This window comes from Engystomops pustulosus, chromosome 4, assembly GCF_040894005.1.
Source record: "Engystomops pustulosus chromosome 4, aEngPut4.maternal, whole genome shotgun sequence".
Classification (NCBI taxonomy): Eukaryota; Metazoa; Chordata; class Amphibia; order Anura; family Leptodactylidae; genus Engystomops; species Engystomops pustulosus.
In genome coordinates, this window is record NC_092414.1 from 159693450 (window position 1) to 159716749 (window position 23300).

The window sequence follows — 23300 nt, forward strand, 5'->3', positions numbered from 1 at the left end:
GACCCCTCACACATTTCCGTGCGCCAAAGTATGAAAAAGTTATTAGCGTCAGAAGATGGCAAAAATTTTTTTTTCTTTTTTGTACACATTCGTTTAATTTTTGAAAATTTATTAAAACGCAATAAAACCTATATAAATTTGGTATCACCGCGATCGTACCGAACCAAAGAATAAAGTAGGCATGTTATTTGGAGCGCAGAGTGAAAGTCGTAAAAACTGAGCCCACAAGAACATGACGCACATGCAGTTTTTTTCAATTTTTCCACATTTGGAATTTTTTTGCGGCTTCCCACTACATGGCATGGAATAATAAATAACATCATGGGAAAGTAAAATTTGTTACGCACAAAATAAGCCCTCACACAGCTCTGTACACGGAAAAATGAAAAAGTTATGGATTTTTGAAGATGGAGAGCGAGAAATCAGCGAAAATACCCTGCGTCCTTAAGGGGTTAAGGACCCATTTGTATATGAATTATGAAGATTCCTGGAATACCCCTTACTGCTGCCTTTAGTTACTTCTCCCCCTGCATTGAGGAAAGGAGTAGGAAGGACACGTGGGAATCCAACTGACATGTCCTTAAAACATATGGCAAAAAATGTGATGTGAACACAGCCTAAGCCTTTCTTTCATCTGTAGTTAGTTAAAAATGTGTGTTTTTATGTGATAATATAATATTTAAATCACCTTAACCCAACCTTCTGGCATTCCTGGAACTGTTCTACCCATCTCCTCACTTCGAGCTCGGATCAAAGGATCTCTCTGAAACAAAAGGCATAAAGATAAAGTTATACCCCATTGTTGGCAACAATCATAAGATTTATCCAATTTGGTAAACAAACAAGCAAAGCAATATACATTTCCATTTGACATTAAATGAAACCCAAAATACTTACCTTAGGTCTATCATCTTCAGAAACTTCTTTTTTAACTATTCTCGTTTTATCATCTTGTGGTCCTTTAACTACTTCATGCTGCAAAATAAAATACAGTATAGATGTACTAGCAGATTACATAAAATACATTATGATCCTTAACTAAATATAGTTTTAGAAGGTGGCTGCTGCATGGTGCTAATCTGTTTTTCTTTTTATTTCATTGCTTGCTTGACGCATCTTCCTCTATAGAACAAATTCGATTGATACTCCTGTTTATTGTATTCTACATTTACATCAATAGTCATGTGTAAACGACTCTCCACACACTGAGACCTATGTATGCTTATGTTTAGGACTCATGTTCTCTTTTATTTTCTCCTTCTACATCAGGTCCTGTGAGACCAATTCTCATTTGCTGTATTTTATGTACATGTTGTCCCTCCATGTTGGCCTTAATAAAGTTTGTTGTTGATTTAAAAAAAAATATAGTTTTAGAATATCCTTCAGTGCAGTTAGCAATTTAACCATCTATCAATAGATACCAGGGACAATGTATTTATTTTATGATACACTAGTAACCAATACATGCATCCTGCAAATTTTCTCCATAGCATTTGGATGAGATTAAGTTAAATATAAAATTTTACAAGCACTCGGACCAGATTTTATATGACAGCATTTGTGTTCTGCTCCGCGGGGAGAATAGAGAGTGAAGCCAGACCACTACTGATCATAAAAATGAAAAACAAAGGCTACATTCCCACCTCATTTTAGCCCTCCATTGGATCTAGTGGATTCCCTTACAACATAGGGCTTGGACATATCCTACTGTCTGCACATATAGAGGGATACGTCTTTCTCTTCCTCTGAAAGAGAGAGGAGTGAACATCAGCAGCAGCCAGTGATTGGCTGCCGCCGATGTTCAGGGTGTTTTCTCCAATGACGTCACAGTTCTTATATGGACAGTTACAACCCTGGTTAACTCACTAAGCATATGCTCAGCAGAGGCTGGGGGTGGATGCAATAGTTTGAATATGTCCCCATAAGCTAGAAATCATCAACTCAAATGAATGAACATGTACATGCTCTAAAAATTGTGTCAAGGAATTGCAAAAACTAGTTGTATTAACCAGAGTTAAGGTGCATTCACACGACCATAGACGGCAATGGCCGCAAGGAGCGATACGATGCTGCACACAGGAAAAATATAGGACAGGTTTCATCCCCCCCCCCCCTGTGTTACAGCTGTACGTAATGCATTGCAATGGAGAGGGGTTCCCCTCTTCCTTTCCATCACAACTGACGTTTGCCCGCCCCGGAATGCAGTGTGAATGCAGGCTTATACTTCATGCAGAAAAACGGATTCCCCTCTGTCAACCTCTACAATTGTATAAAAAGTAACTTTCCTAAATCTGATCATTCACTGGTTGTGAACAGCTGCTTCAATGGGTAGAAGTATGATAGAAATGGATCACTTTATCCACAGGACATTCAGAACACTAGCTCAACTTCTACCACTTTAAAGGAAAACTACCAACAAAATCAAGCTCGATAACCAGGGGCACTTACTCATAGATCCAGGCACAGTGACAGTGGCAATCTTCTTATATTTGTTTTACGTGGCCTCCTTACCACAGTGGCTGTCCCTGGGTCTATGAGCATGTGTCCCTAGTTTATCCTCCCTTAAAACTGAGGATATGTTATCAGCTGCTGATCAGACCTTCTTCCTATCCTTTAGATAAATGGTAAGATTCAACTGAGATACAAAACATAATGATTTACCTTCTTAGGAACAGCAGACACAGTCACTTCTTTCTTTTTCTCATTTGGCTCTGAGGCTACTTTTTTAAGCTCCTTTATTTCTTTATCCATAATAATTTTTTTTTCTATTTCATGTTTTTGTTGAGGATCCCCGGAGTTAAACTCTGTTACATCAACCCGATTCATTGATTTATCTTCTTGCGTGCTAGGATCTTTGATTTCCTCAGTATCTGTGTTCTCTTTATCGTCTTGAAGTTTTTCTGGTGTATTTATCAGATCAGATGAACGGATTTCTACCTTGGAAGCTTTGGTGTCTAACGGTGGCTTTGTAGAACGATCAGGAATAATTTTACCATTCTGTACTGGATTGTTTTCTTTTATTTCACTCTTAGTCTTTTTTTGATTGTCACCAATCAGATTGGCTGGCTTATTAGTGCGATCAATCTACAAGTGACATACATATACAAAATAGCATGAGGATAGAAAGAACTTACATTACAGGAAACTTAACATTAAAGGAAGATGAGATAAATTTAGGCTTTCACAGCCCGAGGGCCATTGGTAACATTTTGTGGTACACAAAACTATTTTTTTGTGCTTTACTTTATAAATCTATGTAACAGCACGAAGTGAAAGCTGTCCTAATGGAATCACAGGAATGACTTTACCTGTGGGATAAGCTTTGCTGCTTCTGATGGCTGCGCTGGAGCTGTAGGTTCTGTCTTCTGAATTACATTAACAGGTTCCACTATTTTGTCTGCTTTAATCACCTCGATTTCACCATCTTGTAAATCTGGTGTATGCACTGAAGAAGGCTGGACCTGAACAGCAGGTGGGGGAGGTGGTGGCTCTTCCAGAGAGGGATAGCTGAAATTCACTTAAAAAAAAACAAACAAACAAAAAACGTATGGTGATGTTAGGAACAAAAGAAGCATTGCTAGAAGATTTTTTTTTTTTTTAGCTGTGGCATTGGACCCAATGGTGTAGGATGTAACTCTTGGAGTACATGAATAATAACTTGAGAACCACATCCACATTATATACATGTTCACAAATACTGTCAAATGTGATGGTAAAAATTGCACTGCCTGGAAAACTAGTTTTTGTAATTTCATAGATGGAACATTGGCAGGTAGAACCCACTGTACTTGAATACTTCAGTCAGCTGAATTTATGGCTTCTTGTTATGAAACAAAGCCTTGTACAGATATGTCTAAGTGTATTAAAGGGGTTGTCCACTTTCAACAAATCATTCATATTGTTTAAGAAAAGGTTATCCAATTTGCTATTATACTTTATCAATTTCTCACAGGTTTCTAGGTCTCTGCTTGCTGTCCTTCTATAGAAAGCTTCTCCGTTAATTCAAGTGGATAGAAATCTGTCCATGTCATGTGGTGGACACGCATAATAACGGCTTGTGCAGCTGTCTGTCCATCACATCACCATGTTCAGACTTCTATCCACTGGAGTAAATAGAGAAGCTTTCTATAGCAGGACAGCAAGAACAGATCTAGAAAACCACGAGGAATTGATACAGATAGTAAATTGAAAAATTGTATAACTTTTCATTACAAAATCAATATCAAATATTCGCTGAAAGTGGACATCCCCTTTAAGGTCATTGTTCTAGCAGCCCAGTTTCACCAAGTTACCACAAGATCTGCTCTTCTAGGAATGTAAACCAAACAAAAAGGAGCCATACAATAATCAAAATAAGTTTGTCGTGTGACAGTAATGTGCACCATATAAGCCAGAAAAAGCCTCTTAAGAAATGACAGAAAATACCAAAAAACAAAAAAAAGAGGAAATTCAGAGGAATTATGAAAAATAATAATCTTTATTACAAATGAAAACCATAAAATATCTATAAAATGAGTCCATCTCAGAAAGAGACATACAATGCACGCCAGGTAATAGGCCCTGAATAAACAAAATGTGTAAAGATATAACAAAATAATAAGGACGGATATAATGTGGCCAAAGAATACACTGGGATAGTAGAATAAGCTCCACACATGCCAAAGTGGCAATAATATAAACAGTATGAATAGCACACAAAAAGTAAGAGCCCAGGATCACCGAAGCGCTGACACATACAGTGACTAATATTTATATATTAGTCTGATATAATAGCTGCACTAAATATTGCATCTCTCTTATTATTGAAATATTGGGATGTACTTACATGATAAGAATGACTTTTCATCTTTATTTCTTCTAGGCACAGAAACCTTTCCATTTGTGGTGTACATTGGATAACAAAGAAGCCAATTTTCATAGCCACCATCCAAAACTAAAGGTTCACTTTTCAGGATTGCCTTGGTTTCCCACTGTAAACAAAACATAAAACTTTTAGGCTGGATTCAGACGGCCGTTGCCAGCCGTACCGTAGCATGGCGGGCACACAGCAGCATGCGGGGAGAGGAGGTGGAGGTGAGCGCTGCCAGTCCTCTCCATAGGGATATATGACGCATGGCGCCATATGCCGTGAAAAGATAGGACATGTCCTATGTTTTCATGGGGTACAGAGCCGAAGCGTACTGCTACCTTAGGGCGCCATGTGCCCATTGCCGTCTATGGGCCACGTACATATGGGCCGTATATACGTCCCCCATACGGCCCTCTGAATGTAGCCTTACATTTATCTATGCTTCAGAATGAATCACACTGGAATTCTAGGTGTCCCTAAATTATTTGTGGAATGCATATTTATGCACATTTACAACCTTTTACTCTTTCTATGGGAATCAGAACTAACAGCAAAACAAAAAAGTGTGATGATTCATTCAGATAAGCAGCATTTGCCACGGGGGGGGGGGGGGGGGGGAAGACATCTTCACACATAGCCATTGGTTGTGCCATTTACACTTTCCCTTCTCATTTACCTTAAATAGTGCATCTTTTAAGCTCTGAAGGGTTGTTCCAAGTTTTAAGTCAGTAACAGAACTAAACCAGTCCAATAAAATAATGTAATCTGCATGACTTCGGGTATTCCATAAATGCTTGGAAGCGTCGGGAAGATTGCTCTCAATTTTTGTTGCTGTAAATCTGAATGGAATCAATGTAACTCATGAGCAAGTGGTATAAAGATTCAAAACATAATTAAACAACAACATGCACTGCAACCATCACTGAGAGTTACAATGTTTAAAGATATTCATGACATCCATGACTCATAGAGAAGTTAATAAAGAATCTGAATTGTTGTTATACATTGAAAGTTCTAAGATTCTATACACAATAGAAGGTGTTTGAACAGTCCAAAACATACCCCGGGGATATGGCCTCCTCTGGAACATTTATAGAAGTGTTAATATGAGATTCCTCAAAATCCTTCGCTTTGCGTGCATCCATTATCACAACATTAATATCTGGCTCCTTTATCATTGCAAACAGTTTTTCTGGCGTTATAGATCCATTAGGCACTGTAAAAAAATATATCAAAATGATCTATGTATATGACATTGGAATATGTTTGCTCATATATTGACAAGGAAGTGTTCTCTATATATCATGCTGTAGCACAACACAGCATAATGCAAGATCAAGCTGCATAGAAAAACCTGCAAGTTCTAGAAAACTGCAGCATACTCTCAACATTGGTGATAAAATTGTGAGATCAGCATCTATTGCTCAAGAAGGACACCTACCATTACAGGAGACTTCATTCTTAGGCACAAGCTGCTTTTTATCACCATTTACCTGTGGGAAAAAAAAGAACAAAATCTTTATAGTAAAAAGGGTTTGCCCACTTTAAAGGAAACCTACCAGTTCAAATGGTTGGGGTAAGCTGTAAATACCAAGCAGCGCCGAAGCAACTTCAGCTATAAACTTTGAAACGAAAGTAAGCCGAGCTAGTGCTCGGTATTTACAGCTTACCCCTAACATTTGAACTGGTAGGTTTACTTTAAGCACATTCCTGTGAATTATTGATATTGTTTGTATAAAGAAAAGTTATAACATTTTCCAATATACTTTCTGTATTCTTCACTCTTTTCTAGTTTTCTGCTTGCTGTCATGCAACAAGAGGCTTTGCCGTTTATCTCCGGTGGATTAAAAAATGGTCCATGGTCACGTGATGTGATACAGGTGCACGGCTCTTTACAACACATTGGGGGTCATTTACTAAGGGCCCGATTCGCGGTTTCCCGAAGTGTTACCCGAATATTTCCGATTTGCGCCGATTTTCCCTGAATTGCCCCGTTTTTTTGCCACATGTGATCGGATTGTGGCGCATCGGCGCCGGCATGCACGAGACGGAAAACGGGGGCGTGGCCAAACGAAAACCCGACGGATTCGGAGAAACCGCCGCATTAAAAAAAAAAAAAAAGACACACACTTACCTTCACCAAGTATAGGATTGTAAACTCCGGCGGACTTCAGTGCAGCTGCGACACCTGGTGGACGTCGGAGGAACTGCCTTAGTGAATCGCCGGAAGACCTGAATCCACCGCAGAGAACGCGCCGCTGGATCGCGAATGGGCCGGCTAAGTAAATCTGCCCCATAGTGTAATCAAAGCTTTACACCTGTGTGACATCACATGACCATGGACCAGTGTTTATCTACAGGAAGTAAACAATGAAGCTTCCTGTTGCATTACAGCAAGCAGAGTTCTATAAACCCATGAATTTATGCATAAAGTTTATTGGAAAATGTAATTACACAAAAATAATTAAGTATTTGATGTCATGTGCCTCTTTAAGCCATTATCTGCAAATATAAACTTGAAGGTTCATCTTTCCAAAACACACATAAACCTCTTAAAAACTTGGCCCTTTTTTGTTTTTGCATTTTCATTTTTCACTCTCGCACGGAGCACCTCTGGCTAATTTACATATTTTTTACAAAGTCGATTTCTCTACAAAAAGCTTGAAAAAAATAAAATAGGTAACCAATACCCCCTAATGTAATGAGCATGTTAGAGGTGACAGTAAATCTGGTGGTAGATATCCTTTAATGATCCATGCCAGCAAAGATCGCGGGTGTTAGCAGCTGATGTCTTCTGCATAATGCTCAGCCCGTGACAATGCTTCGCTGTAAGGGTGCGTTCACACGTTCAGTTTTTCAGATGCAGGTATGGATCATATCATTGAGAGAAGCTGTTCCCTGTCTTTTTTTTACTCCACTCCTGGATTGGTTATCAAAAACTGCATCTGGAAAACTGAACGCATGAACGCACTCTCATAGTGTGGCACATGGTTACAGACCCAGCTTATGTTAATCCCCTGTTAGGGCATAGGGACAACGTATGGTCCCCAGTCAATAAGAACATGCACTTTAAGCAATACAGCACCTATTGACTGGATGAAACTGTAAGCATTCCCCTTTACTGCCATGAAAGGAAAGTCAGAAGCTAGCAGCATTTGCATAGCACCATATGAGAAATATTCTTACGTTATCAGTTTGTTGTGAAACTTCAGGAACCTCCTTTGGAAGAGACTTTGCCTCTTTTTTCTTTTGTTCTTCCTTGTCCCTTTCTTCAAGCCTCCTTCTAACTTCAGCTTCCTCATATCTAGTTGATAACAAAATATGTTTTATTGAACTATATACAATTGGCTGTTTTCAAAAGCATCCTGTAATTACAGTCAAAAGGGTAACAAAACCAAAAAGAAATAGCTCCCCAGCATGTGATCAGTAACCAGAACCTGGTGTTTTGCATTAAAACAATGCAAGACACTGGGATATGGTTACTGATTGCTTGTATTTCCATAGAAATGCATATGTGATCGGGCCAAGGCCCACGCCATACACTAGCGGTACGCGTGACTGCACCCTCAGAGGCGTTATAACACGCACCTGCATTGATGTCTATAGTATGGACTGAATGCAAGAACAAAAAGATTTCTGATTAGCAGATATTTTAAATCCACAGCACACTTACCGATTCTTAAGACTTTCTGAAAGCTTTTCTGCCTCTTCAAGTGCTTTTCTAACGGTACTTGGCCCAAGTAATGATTTGAAGAAGTCCTAAAGTCAAACAACCAGTCTGAGTGCTAGGGAAAATAAACGCTACTACTATTGAATATATATGGGTATAAAAAAAAAATCTACACATCCCTGTAAAAGCGTCACATAAAACATAACCGTACTATTCAATTGAAAATTGAATGACAAATTGTACTTCCCGGTGGCATCATTTAATGTTCCGTCCCATGTGCTAGAAAGCTGGAAGAAAATTCCAATTCTTATGAGCTTTGCATTTACATCTTTCACTGTGCAGTCCAATTGACACACCTGCATTATTCGTTAGCTTAATATGAACACACAGATAATCAGTGCTGAGACCTCCGCAGATCGTGAAAACGAGGGGTCCGATAGGATAGGGACTAACTTGCCTTTGTGGGAAAACCCCTCTAATAACATTTGAAAAATAATTAAATTCAACCCACCTACAGAATCTATCTTGTATGCAATTATTATTATATGTATTAGAAATTTAATGGATCTGTATTAGACCCTGCATCTGGCAGAGGACCGATGATCGCCTCTAATATCAAACACATCATTGCCAATTAAGTGCCAGGGTTGTATTTGCCAGCCTGGATGCATTTTACAGCCGACACGGCCGTATATGGATAGAGCTCGATCCTCGCAAAATATATCCACAGTAGTCATTTTCTAACTTCCTCATAAAAAGGAGGTTAGGCCTGCTGCCCACGAGCAGGTTTGAGGTATTCAACTCGTCTCAAACTAGCATCAGATGCTTGTTGAAACACTCATAAATTGGAATTGAATGGACATGCAGAGTTGACTCCCAGTTGATGAGCATTTGGGCTGGATGTTCCAGCAAGCACATGATGCAAGTTTGATTCAAGTTGGACACATTAAACAAGCTCGTGGGCAGTAGGCATTAGTCTCACAATTTCTACCATTGGTAAAACCAAATTGGCTATCACTTTTAAATTGTTGTTACATACTCCTAAAAGTCTCTAAAAAGCACCTCCAATTCCAATGAGTATGTCCCACAACAGATTAGACACATCTAGGGGGTCAACAGGGAAAGGCAACCAAGAAGGAAACTCTACCTGGTTTTTCTTGAATTCTGCTTTTTTTTGAACAATTTCAAATACAAATAAAAATTTCATATACAAAACATAAGCTTTTTCTTCATCTCCCTCTAGTCTGCACTCTTCTGCTTTCTGAAAGATCTTGCTGGCGGCACTGATGTAGCTGGATAACATAGAGAAAACAATGTAAGTGTTTGTGCATATTGAGTCACAGCTGAGGTTTCAAGTATGGAATTAAATTCCCATATATTCAGTAAACATGGTGAATGACATTTTGGCCAACACTAAAAACAAGTTTAATAAATTGAATTTGTTTGAGTTCCATGAAAATCCCAGGAGCGCACAACGAGTCTTTTCTTTTACCATGGAGCCTCCACGAACATAGATACTCCTCACAGCCGAAATATTAATGATGTATTGCAGGGCTGTATTGGGTTGGGATGATGCATATGCTGACAATGTGCCTGCAAGGTTCCGCATGTAACAGGACCTTACAGGCAGCGGGAGCGCCGAATCGAGCAGAGGGGATTATTCCTGCAGCCATTCAAATGCTGCAGTCGGACGGTCGAAGCCCACTCTGACTGTGGGTGTTACCTAGAGATGTTGGTTATTAGATTATGGCTGACAGCCTGCGACTCCTGATGCCAGCTTGCCTCTGGTGCAGAGCTGAACTGGTGGCGGCTCAGCGCCGTTCTAGTATGGTGCTGAGCGCTAATAGCGGGACTCTACACCATACTAGTACGGTGCAAAACACTAAGGGGTTAAAAGCAAAGTCCTTTGAAGCAAATTGACTTGGACAATAAAGTCCACCCATAACATGAACACTATGTTGTACACCTATAGTTTACTTCACCAAAACACACAATACTGTATAGCAATAGTGATATCAAGATTTATTGCAACATCATATTATGAAATGGGAAACTATTGCTGGGAACATGATATCATTCACAGGAAGACAAAAGAAAGGTTAAATGCTGAAACAAACATTCAGAAAACCTGAAGCACAAAACAGATTGCCTTAACGTGGTAACATGGATATTTCATAGGGAGACTAGATACCTCTTTACGCTGGTTCCATCTGCTTTCACTTCAGCTTTCTTTTTAAGCTCGGATAGTGAGGTGGAAAGATACAGCTCTTTGGGTAGAGCTGATGCTGTCGGCATGTTGCCCCGGGGTTCCTTTCTCCTTTGTTCACGTCAGTATGGGGTGGCTCTTCTAGTCATTCTGGTATCAATAAAATCCTGTGCGCATTTAAGAAGTAGAAATAAATAAAATGACCCAGTAATTATGACGACACAGTAAAAGATTGGTACAAAAAAAGTGATCAGTTTCAAAATGTTCTAAAAACCTGTCAAAGACTAAACCCTGTTCCAGAGGAGATAGTTCCCATCCCCTGGAAATAATTTGAGTAAAGTCATATGACCACAGATGCCTCAGTGGGGACTTTGCTTTCACACTTCTCACTACACAGTCCCTCTTTTTACCCAGAAGTTTGAAAGCAGTGGAAATCATATGAAAACAAACAGGTCACCTGTGTTCACTCCACCAGACACAGACCGAGTAGTATTTGAAGGTGATGACGGGAGCCACGGGCTCCAAGCATCACCACTAAGCCTCCACTGCGGCTGTGTGCAGCAAAGGCCAGTAGGCGAAATGATGTCATCACATTGTGCCTCGTGTGGCTGGGGAACCTCATAGCCAAAAGAATGCCAAGCGGCACAATCAATTCTAGTTCCACCCCTGGCTGCTGCCTGAAGTAAACAATGCATAAGATGCTACACTAGGTCATGTGACAAGACATTCATACAAGTGATAGCTGGGGACAACAGAAGTTGTGAACACATCATTTCCCTTTACAATAAAGATTGGTCTTAAATATTGTAAAAAAAACATAAATTAATTGGGGAAGTGGTGTTCCAGGTTCCCTCCTAGGACCTGCACATACATGCAGAACAAGGGCTTCGATCTTTCTAATGAGGTGGCCTCTATATCATGGTGGAGTGTGAACACATTTCTCTGTAAATAAACATAGCATTTTCCAGTGGGACCAGCATCTATCAGACATCTATGGATAATGATAATGTATGTTGATAATGTATGTTAGGAACAGAGCTTTGGCTACAAGGGTTTATTGTGTGGTAATAAGAGAAAATTGTTTTAAAGGGGCTGTCCACTTTTAACATGATATTGTGTAATGAAAGTTTTTATGATTTTCAAATAAACTTTCTGTATCCATTCCTTCTTGTGTTGTGTTTTCTAGATCACTGCTTGCTGTCATTCAACAGAAAGTTTCATGGTTTACTTCCTGTGGATAAGAACCGATCTCTGGCTATGTGATGTCACACATGTGCAAGACTTATTAGTATCACAGAGAGTAATCTGAGCTGTATGTTATACCTTGTACTTGTATCCTTGTACCTGTATGATATCACATGACCAGGAACCGGTACTTGTCCACAGGAAGTAAACAGTAAGGCTTCCTGGTGAATGACAGCAAGCAGAGATCTAGAAAATGTTTCATGACGTAAACAGTATCAATTAAATGCAGAAAATCTACAACTCCTTAAAAGGCTTCACCAAACAGGTGGGATAGGGCCTAACTTGCTGATCGTGGGGACCTCAGTGATGAGACCCCACGGATCACGAGAACAAGGGGCAATCTACATTAGCTCCATAGAGATGACTGGAGCAGAACGGACATGAGTGGCCGTCTGCTCCACTCATCTTGGGGAGCGACAAGGGGTCTGACAGAGGTATCTCGGACCCCGCTGGATCCCCATTCTCGTCATCTGTGGGGGTCTTATCACTGGGGATCAGCAAGTTTGGCCCTATATTGTGGATAGGGTCTAACTTGTTTGGTAGGAAAACCCCTTTAAAAGACTAAGGCTGTATACACATTAACGTGTGATACACACCAGATGTGGGTTATATATAAGATGTACTCTATTCACAAGGTATACCAGAGGTGAATATGAGTATTTGGAAGCACTAAGACCAGGATCACAGTGAAGAGTCAAAGGGTTAATTTTTTTTCTGCTCATAAAATCCTAGTGTAGTCTTCATACAGATATCACAAGAATCATACAATGCAAGCAGTTACATAAGGTAGCAGTAAAATCTAGCACAAGCAGCAGTTATATCTCCAGCTATGCTAGATTATACAAGTTACATCCTGTACATGTATACGCTATAGGCACAGAGATCTCCAAGCATATACAGAGCATAGTGCATACATATGGTGTACTTTCTGCCACTATCTAGAACACAAATCATCTACCTTGCAGTGTCCAAATGACTGCTTGTGCTATATTTCACCCATATACAATATTGCAACAGCCCTAGCGGACATCCATCATGCTAGGGATATTTATTTCATTGGGACTGGCTCACACACATACATCAAGATCGAGTCAAGAGGTCCCCACTACCAAACACGAAATTATAATCTGCACAATGTCATACATAGCATCGAGGCTGTGTCTAGCAGTTCCAAGTACAGCCACAACTAAATGTATGGCGCTGTGGCAGAGAATACAATGAAAAGGCTAGCCTGTTTGGATGGGTTACCTCCCCAATGATTGGACCCCTTTGCTCTTTATGTGACCTGAAAGTTTCAGGTACTGCACATTTAAGAGGAGTTTTTGAGACATCTTGGAAACCTCCTCGGGGCTGAGGGTAAAGGCAAGAGAAAAAGAAAGCAAAGCAAAAAATAAGTGTATGCATATGCTGTGACCCGGTGGTCTATGGATCCCTGGCCCCAGAAACGTCACTAGTTCTACATCATCGTGCCCTGCTCAGGTCACCAGCTAGCAGTGCCAGGGGACCAAAGACCGTGGCAACACTGGAACGGATTCAGGGCAAGCACTTCAACTTGGTTAAGTTTGCAAATTATCCCCTATCCATAGTGTAATGTTTTACTAGATGATTGGTGAAGGTTCAACTGCTAAGACCCCCACAGTCACAATCCAGAGAACAGTGGTTCCATTCTCATTAATGGGGTTGTCAAGGAATTAAAAAATATATACACTGCTGTCCACAGATATGTACTGCAGGGGATTATTTGCTTGGAATTTCTTACATATATTTAATAACACAAAGAAGCATTATTACGGATGCACGGCACGATATTACAGATCACCATGTGACACCATACAAGGGAAAGCTGTAGAACGCCACATAGGCAGGTAGGGCAATAGTCTGGGAAAACGGCATGATCAAGGTGATGTGCAACATTTCATGAACTGCCTAGGAAGTGTGAGAACTACTTATAACACTTTGTGTAGCGGTACTACATTTCAAATACTATACTAACCATTGCTCAGCTGTACAATGCTGCAGTACAATTCACCAATACATGATACAGTAAAGTCTGTGACCTGTATGTACAGCATCAGACACAGCGCACGACAGCACTATTACAGCCATAGAGACACAGCGCACGACAGCACTATTACAGCCATAGAGACACAGCGCACGACAGCACTATTACAGCCGTAGACACAGCGCACGACAGCACTATTACAGCCGTAGACACAGTGCACGACAGCACTATTACAGCCATAGAGACACAGCGCACGACAGCACTATTACAGCCATAGAGACACAGCGCACGACAGCACTATTACAGCCATAGACCCACAGCGCACGACAGCACTATTACAGCCATAGACCCACAGCGCACGACAGCACTATTACAGCCATAGACCCACAGCGCACGACAGCACTATTACAGCCACAGACACAGCGCGCGACAGCACTATTACAGCCATAGACACAGCGCGCGACAGCACTATTACAGCCATAGACACAGCGCGCGACAGCACTATTACAGCCATAGACACAGCGCGCGACAGCACTATTACAGCCATAGACCCACAGCGCACGACAGCACTATTACAGCCATAGACCCACAGCGCACGACAGCACTATTACAGCCATAGACCCACAGCGCACGACAGCACTATTACAGCCATAGACCCACAGCGCACGACAGCACTATTACAGCCATAGACCCAGCGCACGACAGCACTATTACAGCCGTAGACACATTGTATGACAGCACTATTACAGCCATAGACACATTGTATGACAGCACTATTACAGCCATAGACACAATGTATGACAGCACTATTACAGCCATAGACACATTGTATGACAGCACTATTACAGCCATAGACACATTGTATGACAGCACTATTACAGCCATAGACACATTGTATGACAGCACTATTACAGCCATAGACACATTGTATGACAGCACTATTACAGCCATAGACCCACAGCGCACGACAGCACTATTACAGCCATAGACCCACAGCGCACGACAGCACTATTACAGCCATAGACCCACAGCGCACGACAGCACTATTACAGCCATAGACACAGCGCGCGACAGCACTATTACAGCCATAGACACAGCGCGCGACAGCACTATTACAGCCATAGACACAGCGCGCGACAGCACTATTACAGCCATAGACACAGCGCGCGACAGCACTATTACAGCCATAGACACAGCGCGCGACAGCACTATTACAGCCATAGACACAGCGCGCGACAGCACTATTACAGCCATAGACCCACAGCGCACGACAGCACTATTACAGCCATAGACCCACAGCGCACGACAGCACTATTACAGCCATAGACCCACAGCGCACGACAGCACTATTACAGCCATAGACCCACAGCGCACGACAGCACTATTACAGCCATAGACCCACAGCGCACGACAGCACTATTACAGCCGTAGACACATTGTATGACAGCACTATTACAGCCATAGACACATTGTATGACAGCACTATTACAGCCATAGACACAATGTATGACAGCACTATTACAGCCATAGACACATTGTATGACAGCACTATTACAGCCATAGACACATTGTATGACAGCACTATTACAGCCATAGACACATTGTATGACAGCACTATTACAGCCATAGACACATTGTATGACAGCACTATTACAGCCATAGACACATTGTATGACAGCACTATTACAGCCATAGACACATTGTATGACAGCACTATTACAGCCATAGACACATTGTATGACAGCACTATTACAGCCATAGACACATTGTATGACAGCACTATTACAGCCGTAGACACATTGTATGACAGCACTATTACAGCCATAGACACATTGTATGACAGCACTATTACAGCCATAGACACACTGTGTGACAACACTAGAGCCATAGACACTGTATGACAGCACTAGAGCTATAGACACACTGTATGACAGCACTAGAGCTATAGACACACTGTATGACAGCACTAGAGCTATAGACACACTGTATGACAGCACTAGAGCTATAGACACACTGTACAACAGTATTACAGGCATAGACACACTATATGACAGCACTGGAGCTATAGACACACTGTATGACAGTATTACAGCCATAGACACCCTGTATGATTGCTCAGTACTAGTTGCACAGAAGTTTTCCTCTCCTGTCACACATCATGACACAGATCACATGACCGCTCCCAGGCACATGGTGACCTCCTCCTGTGTCACAGCTGCGCCCGCAGGCGCTACATGGCAGGTACTTACCGAGGCCAACCCGAGCCGTGCTGCTCACCTCCAAGGCATGGCCCAGTGCACACGAGGACAGGTATCAGAAGCTCCTGCGGCTCCGCCAACCAAAATGGCCTCGAATTGTTTTCCTTGCTGTGTCCGTGAGCGGCAGACGTGATGACGTCACTGGCAGCGTGCGCCCTCCCCTGTCCTACCGCGCGCGGCACCGGGGGTAGAGGACTGAGCATAAATATCACAGTCCAGTGTGTATAGTGGTGTAGCTGAGGCAGGACACATGACAAGTGTGGGGGATACAGGGTGCAGCTAGTTGCATGTAATTTTCAGGCGAAAGCCAGGAGTGAACTGAATTAAAGAGGAAAAATATCAGGCGTACCTTATACCAGAGAAAGAGGGACAAAATATGCAGTGCGCTATGTGCACCACACAAATATTTTTTGCCCTAGGCCATGCCTTTTACTTAGCCCCTTCTTTCACCCTACCCCAAGTATAATTTCCCTCTTTAGTACCTTTCATTTCCCTTCTCTTAGGCTGCATTCCCATGGCCGTCAGGGCAATATTTGCTAGCAGATATACCTCCCCCTTAGACGGCCGCTTACAGTCCGAGCCGTGGCCGCAAAAAAAAAAAAGCATGCTCTATCATCGGCGGTGGGAACAGCCGTAGAGCATTATTTTCTATGGAGAGGAGAGGGGTCACCCTCCTCTCCAGCATGCCACTGTAGTGCAGTTTGCCTGTGCGGTGTGCAGGGTGCGCCAGATTCTGCATGAATCTGGCGCACCCTGCTCTGCTTATGAATAGTTTCTGCAGAATGCAGTGTCATCTATGCCTCTCCCCCCTCCAATACAAGACAAATAACATAGACAATCACAGACACTTCCTGCCGGCAATCAGCAAATTGCACATACTTACTCTATAAGGTCTCTGTAGCAAGGAAGAAGGTTTAGCAGGGCTGATTCTGTGTGTTATGGCTGAGATGTAGCAGAGCTGGAGTGTGTTATTGCGTTTTTATATCCATCTCATGAATCTCATCATCTTTCATCTCTGATCTGTGTCATCTCTAATTTCCTATGTGTCAGATACTAGTGAATGTTTGTATATAAACCTGTACCCTGATAATTTTAGCACATTGTCTGCACACAGCATTTTATGGCACAGAGAAATCATGAAGTGTCTGTTTAGAGCAGTGATGGCGAACCTTTTATCCACCGAGTGCCCAAACTGCAACCCAAACCCACCTTTTTTTATTGCGAGGTGCCAACCAATAATTGAAGCAGTAACTTAATGCTCCCTGTTGTTCAGCAACTTTCAATCATATTGGCCTCCTGAGGACAGCAAAAAAGTGGAAAGATGAAAAATTTGCATCATTTTAGATTCTTTCCAGTTTCCCTCTGTACACAGAGAATCGTGGGGCCAGCAGGAGGTCCTCCAAAGATAATTCGCCCTATCTACTCATTCTCCCTCTTCCTACAGTTCTATGTCTTGAAGCAAGTATCAAAATGTAAGTACAGTGAAGTCAAGAGCGGATGGCGCACAGCAAGACCGGGTATTGGTTTCCAAAAGGTTTTTCTTTTTATTTAGATATTAGAAGGTACACAGAAAAGACACAACGCGTTTCAGGGATCTGTGGTCCCCTTTTTCAAGTGGATGAGTGATCTGCTAATTGACGAAGGACAAAGGTATACATAAAAAAATTGATCAAAAGGGAAAACAGGGGGATCTGTGCAAAGATCGTGGTGATGGAACGAGCAGAAATACAAAAAAGGTACATTGCAATGGATAAAAGTATATCGGAGATTAGTCCCATTAAAAGAAATATGTCATATAACAAATGAAGACAGAGGTCAATATCAGGGTGAAACTGGGGGTCAAGTAAAATTGTCATGCATGCAACATAGTTAGAGACAAAAATAAATGAATAATGATTCAATATATAAATAAATAAATAATACAATAGTCAAAGGTACATAGATAATATGAGAAGTAACTAAATAAATAAATAATTCAATGATCAAAGGTATAAAATAAATAAATAGATGAGGGGTGGATCAATTTATACGCCCAAAAATTTTTTAGTTTTAGATATTGAGGTGTGAGATAGTGGAACTTACCAAGCGCTGGAGGGGCGTGTATGCGTGCGGAGGTTCGTGTTCTGGGTTAAAAGGCCGCGAAACTTCCGACACTGGCGGGTGCACGCGAAATTGGAAAAATTTCTTTAATAGGCACACCTCTATTGTGTGCCAAAACAAGTAATGTTTTTCTCTGTTTTTCATTAAGAACATGGTTTAAAAAAAGATGGTCTTTTTGCCAGCATTGTGTACCATTAAAGGAAATCTATCATTTCAAAATGGTAATTCTGATGCAAAAATACCTTTTTTTACCAGGGATAGGTAAGCTGATTCTGGAAGTGGTCATGATAAGGCACAGAAATCCACAGTTTCTTAAAAAAAAGCGATTTATACACATGGGCCCCTGACACAGGGCACTCGGTCACTAGCATAACAATGCACTTGCCTTGCGTGCTTGAAACCTCTCCTCCACCCTCCCTCCCTCGCTCCAGACCACCAGTGATGTCGCCGAGCTCTTGGAAGCGATGGCGCATGCGCACTGTGGGGCACATTTACTATGGGTCCGCATGGGTTTCCCGACTATTTCCGATTTGCGCAGCATTTAAGTGGGGTTTTTGGTGCACACGATCGGATTTTGGCGCAATCGCCAACTTGTATGTGACACAAATCGGGGGGGGGGGTTCAAATTCAAATTGTGTCGCAAGACAATGCACTCACATACACTGGGAAGAAGAAGGTGAACTCCGGCAGACCTCAGCGGGGAAGCGACAGATGCAGGAAAATGGAGGCACGATCTTAAAGAATCGCGCCACGCACTTCAGACTCGTTGGAGAACGCACCTCAGGGACCGCGACAGGACCGGGTAAGTAAATCTGCTCCTGTATCTTCATTTTGCACAGCCACATTCTTTCCAAGGAAGAATGGGCAATAATTTCAATCTCTCTGTGTGCAAAACTGATACAGACATATCCCAAGCACCGTAATCACAGCAAAAGGTGGTGCTACAACGTATTAATTTAAGGGGACCAAATAATATTGCACATCCAACTTTTCAATTTTTTTTACAAATGTTTAAAATATCCAATAAATTTTGTTTCACTTCACAATTGTGTCCCACTTGTTGTTGATTCTTCACCAAATAAATTACAATTTTATATCTTTATGTTTGAAGCCTGAAATGTGGCAAAAGGTAGAAAAATTCAAGGTGGGCGAATACTTTTGCAAGGCACGGTACATGATAACTCCTTCTTGCAATGTACATTCCAATAGTCAGAATGCAATGTATGCTTATTTATTTGTTCTTTCCCTTTCAACTGCATTTATATTTAAAACCTCTGTTGCCAAAATCCCTCTTGTGTAAAGAAAAGATTGGACATTATTGTTGTATTTTCTTTATTTACAGAGCACAGAAGATTTTAGGTCTACGGATAAGATTTTAGTCTACCTCCAAGGGTATAATCCATCTAGTGCTGTGAGATACAGTGAGCTGACAATGTGGTTAGATTATCAGGGTACAAGGTTTATATACACTTTCATTTAGCTTCTCAACATTCTATTAGTATTTTACATATAGAAAGAGCGATGAGACAGATCAATGATGAGATGTATATAACATTCTCAGCAGTACTACATCTCAGCTACACAAACATACTGTCAGATCTTATGTGCCTCCCCCCCTTCCCCCCCGGGTAAAGATCTTATCTGCCTGTAGCTTTTAGCTTTACTCTGCTCATGTGCCGGCAGGAAGTCAGTGTGTGTGTGTTGTCACGGGTGCTCCTGAGACCTCTTTCCTGGGTTGCAGGCGCACCTGTATGCCTCCCAGTGCCCCCTCTTCCCTGCTTTAGCCTCACCCACTTGTACATGTTCCACCGGCAGCCTCCTTACGCCGACGTTCCAGCCTCCTAGAGCGCGCGCACCAGCATTCTGCGATTTAAAGGGCCGGTGCGCCAATAATTGGCACAGGCCAGCTGCCTATTCTGTTAAATTCCCGACCCCTTTCTGTGTCCAGTTCCTGTCCCTCGTGTCTGAGAGAAAGCTTTGACTGTGACCTAACCTTCCTCTACGTCCCCGACTCTAATCTCGGGTGCCTGTCCTGACCCCCTGCCTGTCTCTGACTACGATTCTGCTCTGCAACTCTGTACTTCGCCTTGGCCGCCACCGTGGACAAAGTCGCGCCTGTGGAGCGACCTGGTGGTACCGCGCCGCAACAAGTCCAACCTGATTTGCAGCAGGCTCTGGTGAAAACCGGCTACCACTTAGACTCCACTCCCAGGTGGTACAGAGGGTCCACTGCCACTGATCCTGACGTGTGTGTGTGAGCTCGTCGTAGAATACGAGGGGGCTAGAGGCATAGAGCAGCTCAGTGAAGCATCAGACAGAAGAACAAGATGTCTGCTGACTCTAAAGATTCAGGGTCGGGTCCAGGGGCAGCCAAAATTGTGTACACCAGGACTGAATGAGACAGATTAGAATTCTGTGAAACGCTGTATTTTTGTTAATAACAGTGATTTAGAGCAGTGATTTTCAACCAGTGTGCCGTGACACATGGTCGGGTGTGCCGCGGGGAAAGTTCCCCAAACTATGGTGCCCCCTGTGTTTTGTTTCCCGGCAATGCGCAGCGATGCGCAGTCACGGCTTCTTACAATGTAGGAGACGTGTACAATAACACATGCGCAAGCTGAGTATATGGCCATAGTACTTCTCATTGTACCCCTTTATTTTGCAGTATAAAAATAAATGTGGTAAAAGGTAGAAAAATTCAAGGTGGGCGAATACTTTTGCAAGGCATGGTACATGATAACTCCTTCTTGCAATGTACATTCCAATAGTCAGAATGCAATGTATGCTTATTTATTTGTTCTTTCCCTTTCAACTGCATTTATATTTAAAAACTCTGTTGCCAAAATCCCTCTTGTGTAAAGAAAAGATTGGACATTATTGTTGTATTTTCTTTATTTACAGAGCACAGAAGATTTTAGGTCTACGGATAAGATTTTAGTCTACCTCCAAGGGTATAATCCATCTAGTGCTGTGAGATACAGTGAGCTGACAATGTGGTTAGATTATCAGGGTACAAGGTTTATATACACTTTCATTTAGCTTCTCAACATTCTATTAGTATTTTACATATAGAAAGAGCGATGAGACAGATCAATGATGAGATGTATATAACATTCTCAGCAGTACTACATCTCAGCTACACAAACATACTGTCAGATCTTATGTGCCTCCCCCCCTTTCCCCCGGGGAAAAGATCTTATCTGCCTGTAGCTTTTAGCTTTACTCTGCTCATGTGCCGGCAGGAAGTCAGTGTGTGTGTGTTGTCACGGGTGCTCCTGAGACCTCTTTCCTGGGTTGCAGGCGCACCTGTATGCCTCCCAGTGCCCCCTCTTCCCTGCTTTAGCCTCACCCACTTGTACATGTTCCACCGGCAGCCTCCTTACGCCGACGTTCCAGCCTCCTAGAGCGCGCGCACCAGCATTCTGCGATTTAAAGGGCCGGTGCGCCAATAATTGGCACAGGCCAGCTGCCTATTCTGTTAAATTCCCGACCCCTTTCTGTGTCCAGTTCCTGTCCCTCGTGTCTGAGAGAAAGCTTTGACTGTGACCTAACCTTCCTCTACGTCCCCGACTCTAATCTCGGGTGCCTGTCCTGACCCCCTGCCTGTCTCTGACTACGATTCTGCTCTGCAACTCTGTACTTCGCCTTGGTCGCCACCGTGGACAAAGTCGCGCCTGTGGAGCGACCTGGTGGTACCGCGCCGCAACAAGTCCAACCTGATTTGCAGCAGGCTCTGGTGAAAACCGGCTACCACTTAGACTCCACTCCCAGGTGGTACAGAGGGTCCACTGCCACTGATCCTGACGTGTGTGTGTGAGCTCGTCGTAGAATACGAGGGGGCTAGAGGCATAGAGCAGCTCAGTGAAGCATCAGACAGAAGAACAAGATGTCTGCTGACTCTAAAGATTCAGGGTCGGGTCCAGGGGCAGCCAAAATTGTGTACACCAGGACTGAATGAGACAGATTAGAATTCTGTGAAATGCTGTATTTTTGTTAATAACAGTGATTTAGAGCAGTGATTTTCAACCAGTGTGCCGTGACACATGGTCGGGTGTGCCGCGGGGAAAGTTCCCCAAACTATGGTGCCCCCTGTGTTTTGTTTCCCGGCAAAGCGCAGCGATGCGCAGTCACGGCTTCTTACAATGTAGGAGACGTGTACAATAACACATGCGCAAGCTGAGTATATGGCCATAGTACTTCTCATTGTACCCCTTTATTTTGCAGTATAAAAATAAATGTGGCAAAAGGTAGAAAAATTCAAGGTGGGCGAATACTTTTGCAAGGCACGGTACATGATAACTCCTTCTTGCAATGTACATTCCAATAGTCAGAATGCAATGTATGCTTATTTATTTGTTCTTTCCCTTTCAACTGCATTTATATTTAAAAACTCTGTTGCCAAAATCCCTCTTGTGTAAAGAAAAGATTGGACATTATTGTTGTATTTTCTTTATTTACAGAGCACAGAAGATTTTAGGTCTACGGATAAGATTTTAGTCTACCTCCAAGGGTATAATCCATCTAGTGCTGTGAGATACAGTGAGCTGACAATGTGGTTAGATTATCAGGGTACAAGGTTTATATACACTTTCATTTAGCTTCTCAACATTCTATTAGTATTTTACATATAGAAAGAGCGATGAGACAGATCAATGATGAGATGTATATAACATTCTCAGCAGTACTACATCTCAGCTACACAAACATACTGTCAGATCTTATGTGCCTCCCCCCCTTCCCCCCCGGGTAAAGATCTTATCTGCCTGTAGCTTTTAGCTTTACTCTGCTCATGTGCCAGCAGGAAGTCAGTGTGTGTGTGTTGTCACGGGTGCTCCTGAGACCTCTTTCCTGGGTTGCAGGCGCACCTGTATGCCTCCCAGTGCCCCCTCTTCCCTGCTTTAGCCTCACCCACTTGTACATGTTCCACCGGCAGCCTCCTTACGCCGACGTTCCAGCCTCCTAGAGCGCGC

At 42.3% G+C, this 23300-nt stretch overlaps 1 protein-coding gene across 2 annotated transcripts in view; it reads right to left on the reverse strand.

Annotated features, from left to right (window-relative positions):
• USP8 (ubiquitin specific peptidase 8) overlaps positions 1 to 23300 on the reverse strand; it is a 40353-nt gene that overhangs the window by 12823 nt on the left and 4230 nt on the right. Inside the window, exons 1-13 of one of the 2 annotated variants that reach the window (XM_072148313.1) lie at positions 16222 to 16392; positions 10711 to 10892; positions 9667 to 9811; positions 8523 to 8608; positions 8036 to 8153; positions 6291 to 6342; positions 5912 to 6065; positions 5526 to 5688; positions 4826 to 4970; positions 3309 to 3517; positions 2662 to 3084; positions 898 to 975; positions 689 to 763 (exon numbers count right to left, since the gene is read on the reverse strand). In XM_072148313.1, the coding sequence (XP_072004414.1) occupies positions 689 to 763; positions 898 to 975; positions 2662 to 3084; positions 3309 to 3517; positions 4826 to 4970; positions 5526 to 5688; positions 5912 to 6065; positions 6291 to 6342; positions 8036 to 8153; positions 8523 to 8608; positions 9667 to 9811; positions 10711 to 10814 (1752 nt within the window). In that variant the 5' untranslated portion in view covers positions 10815 to 10892; positions 16222 to 16392. Of the gene's footprint in view, positions 1 to 688; positions 764 to 897; positions 976 to 2661; positions 3085 to 3308; positions 3518 to 4825; positions 4971 to 5525; positions 5689 to 5911; positions 6066 to 6290; positions 6343 to 8035; positions 8154 to 8522; positions 8609 to 9666; positions 9812 to 10710; positions 10893 to 16221; positions 16393 to 23300 lie in introns of those variants that run through there. The other variant, XM_072148314.1, reaches the window with a different exon arrangement.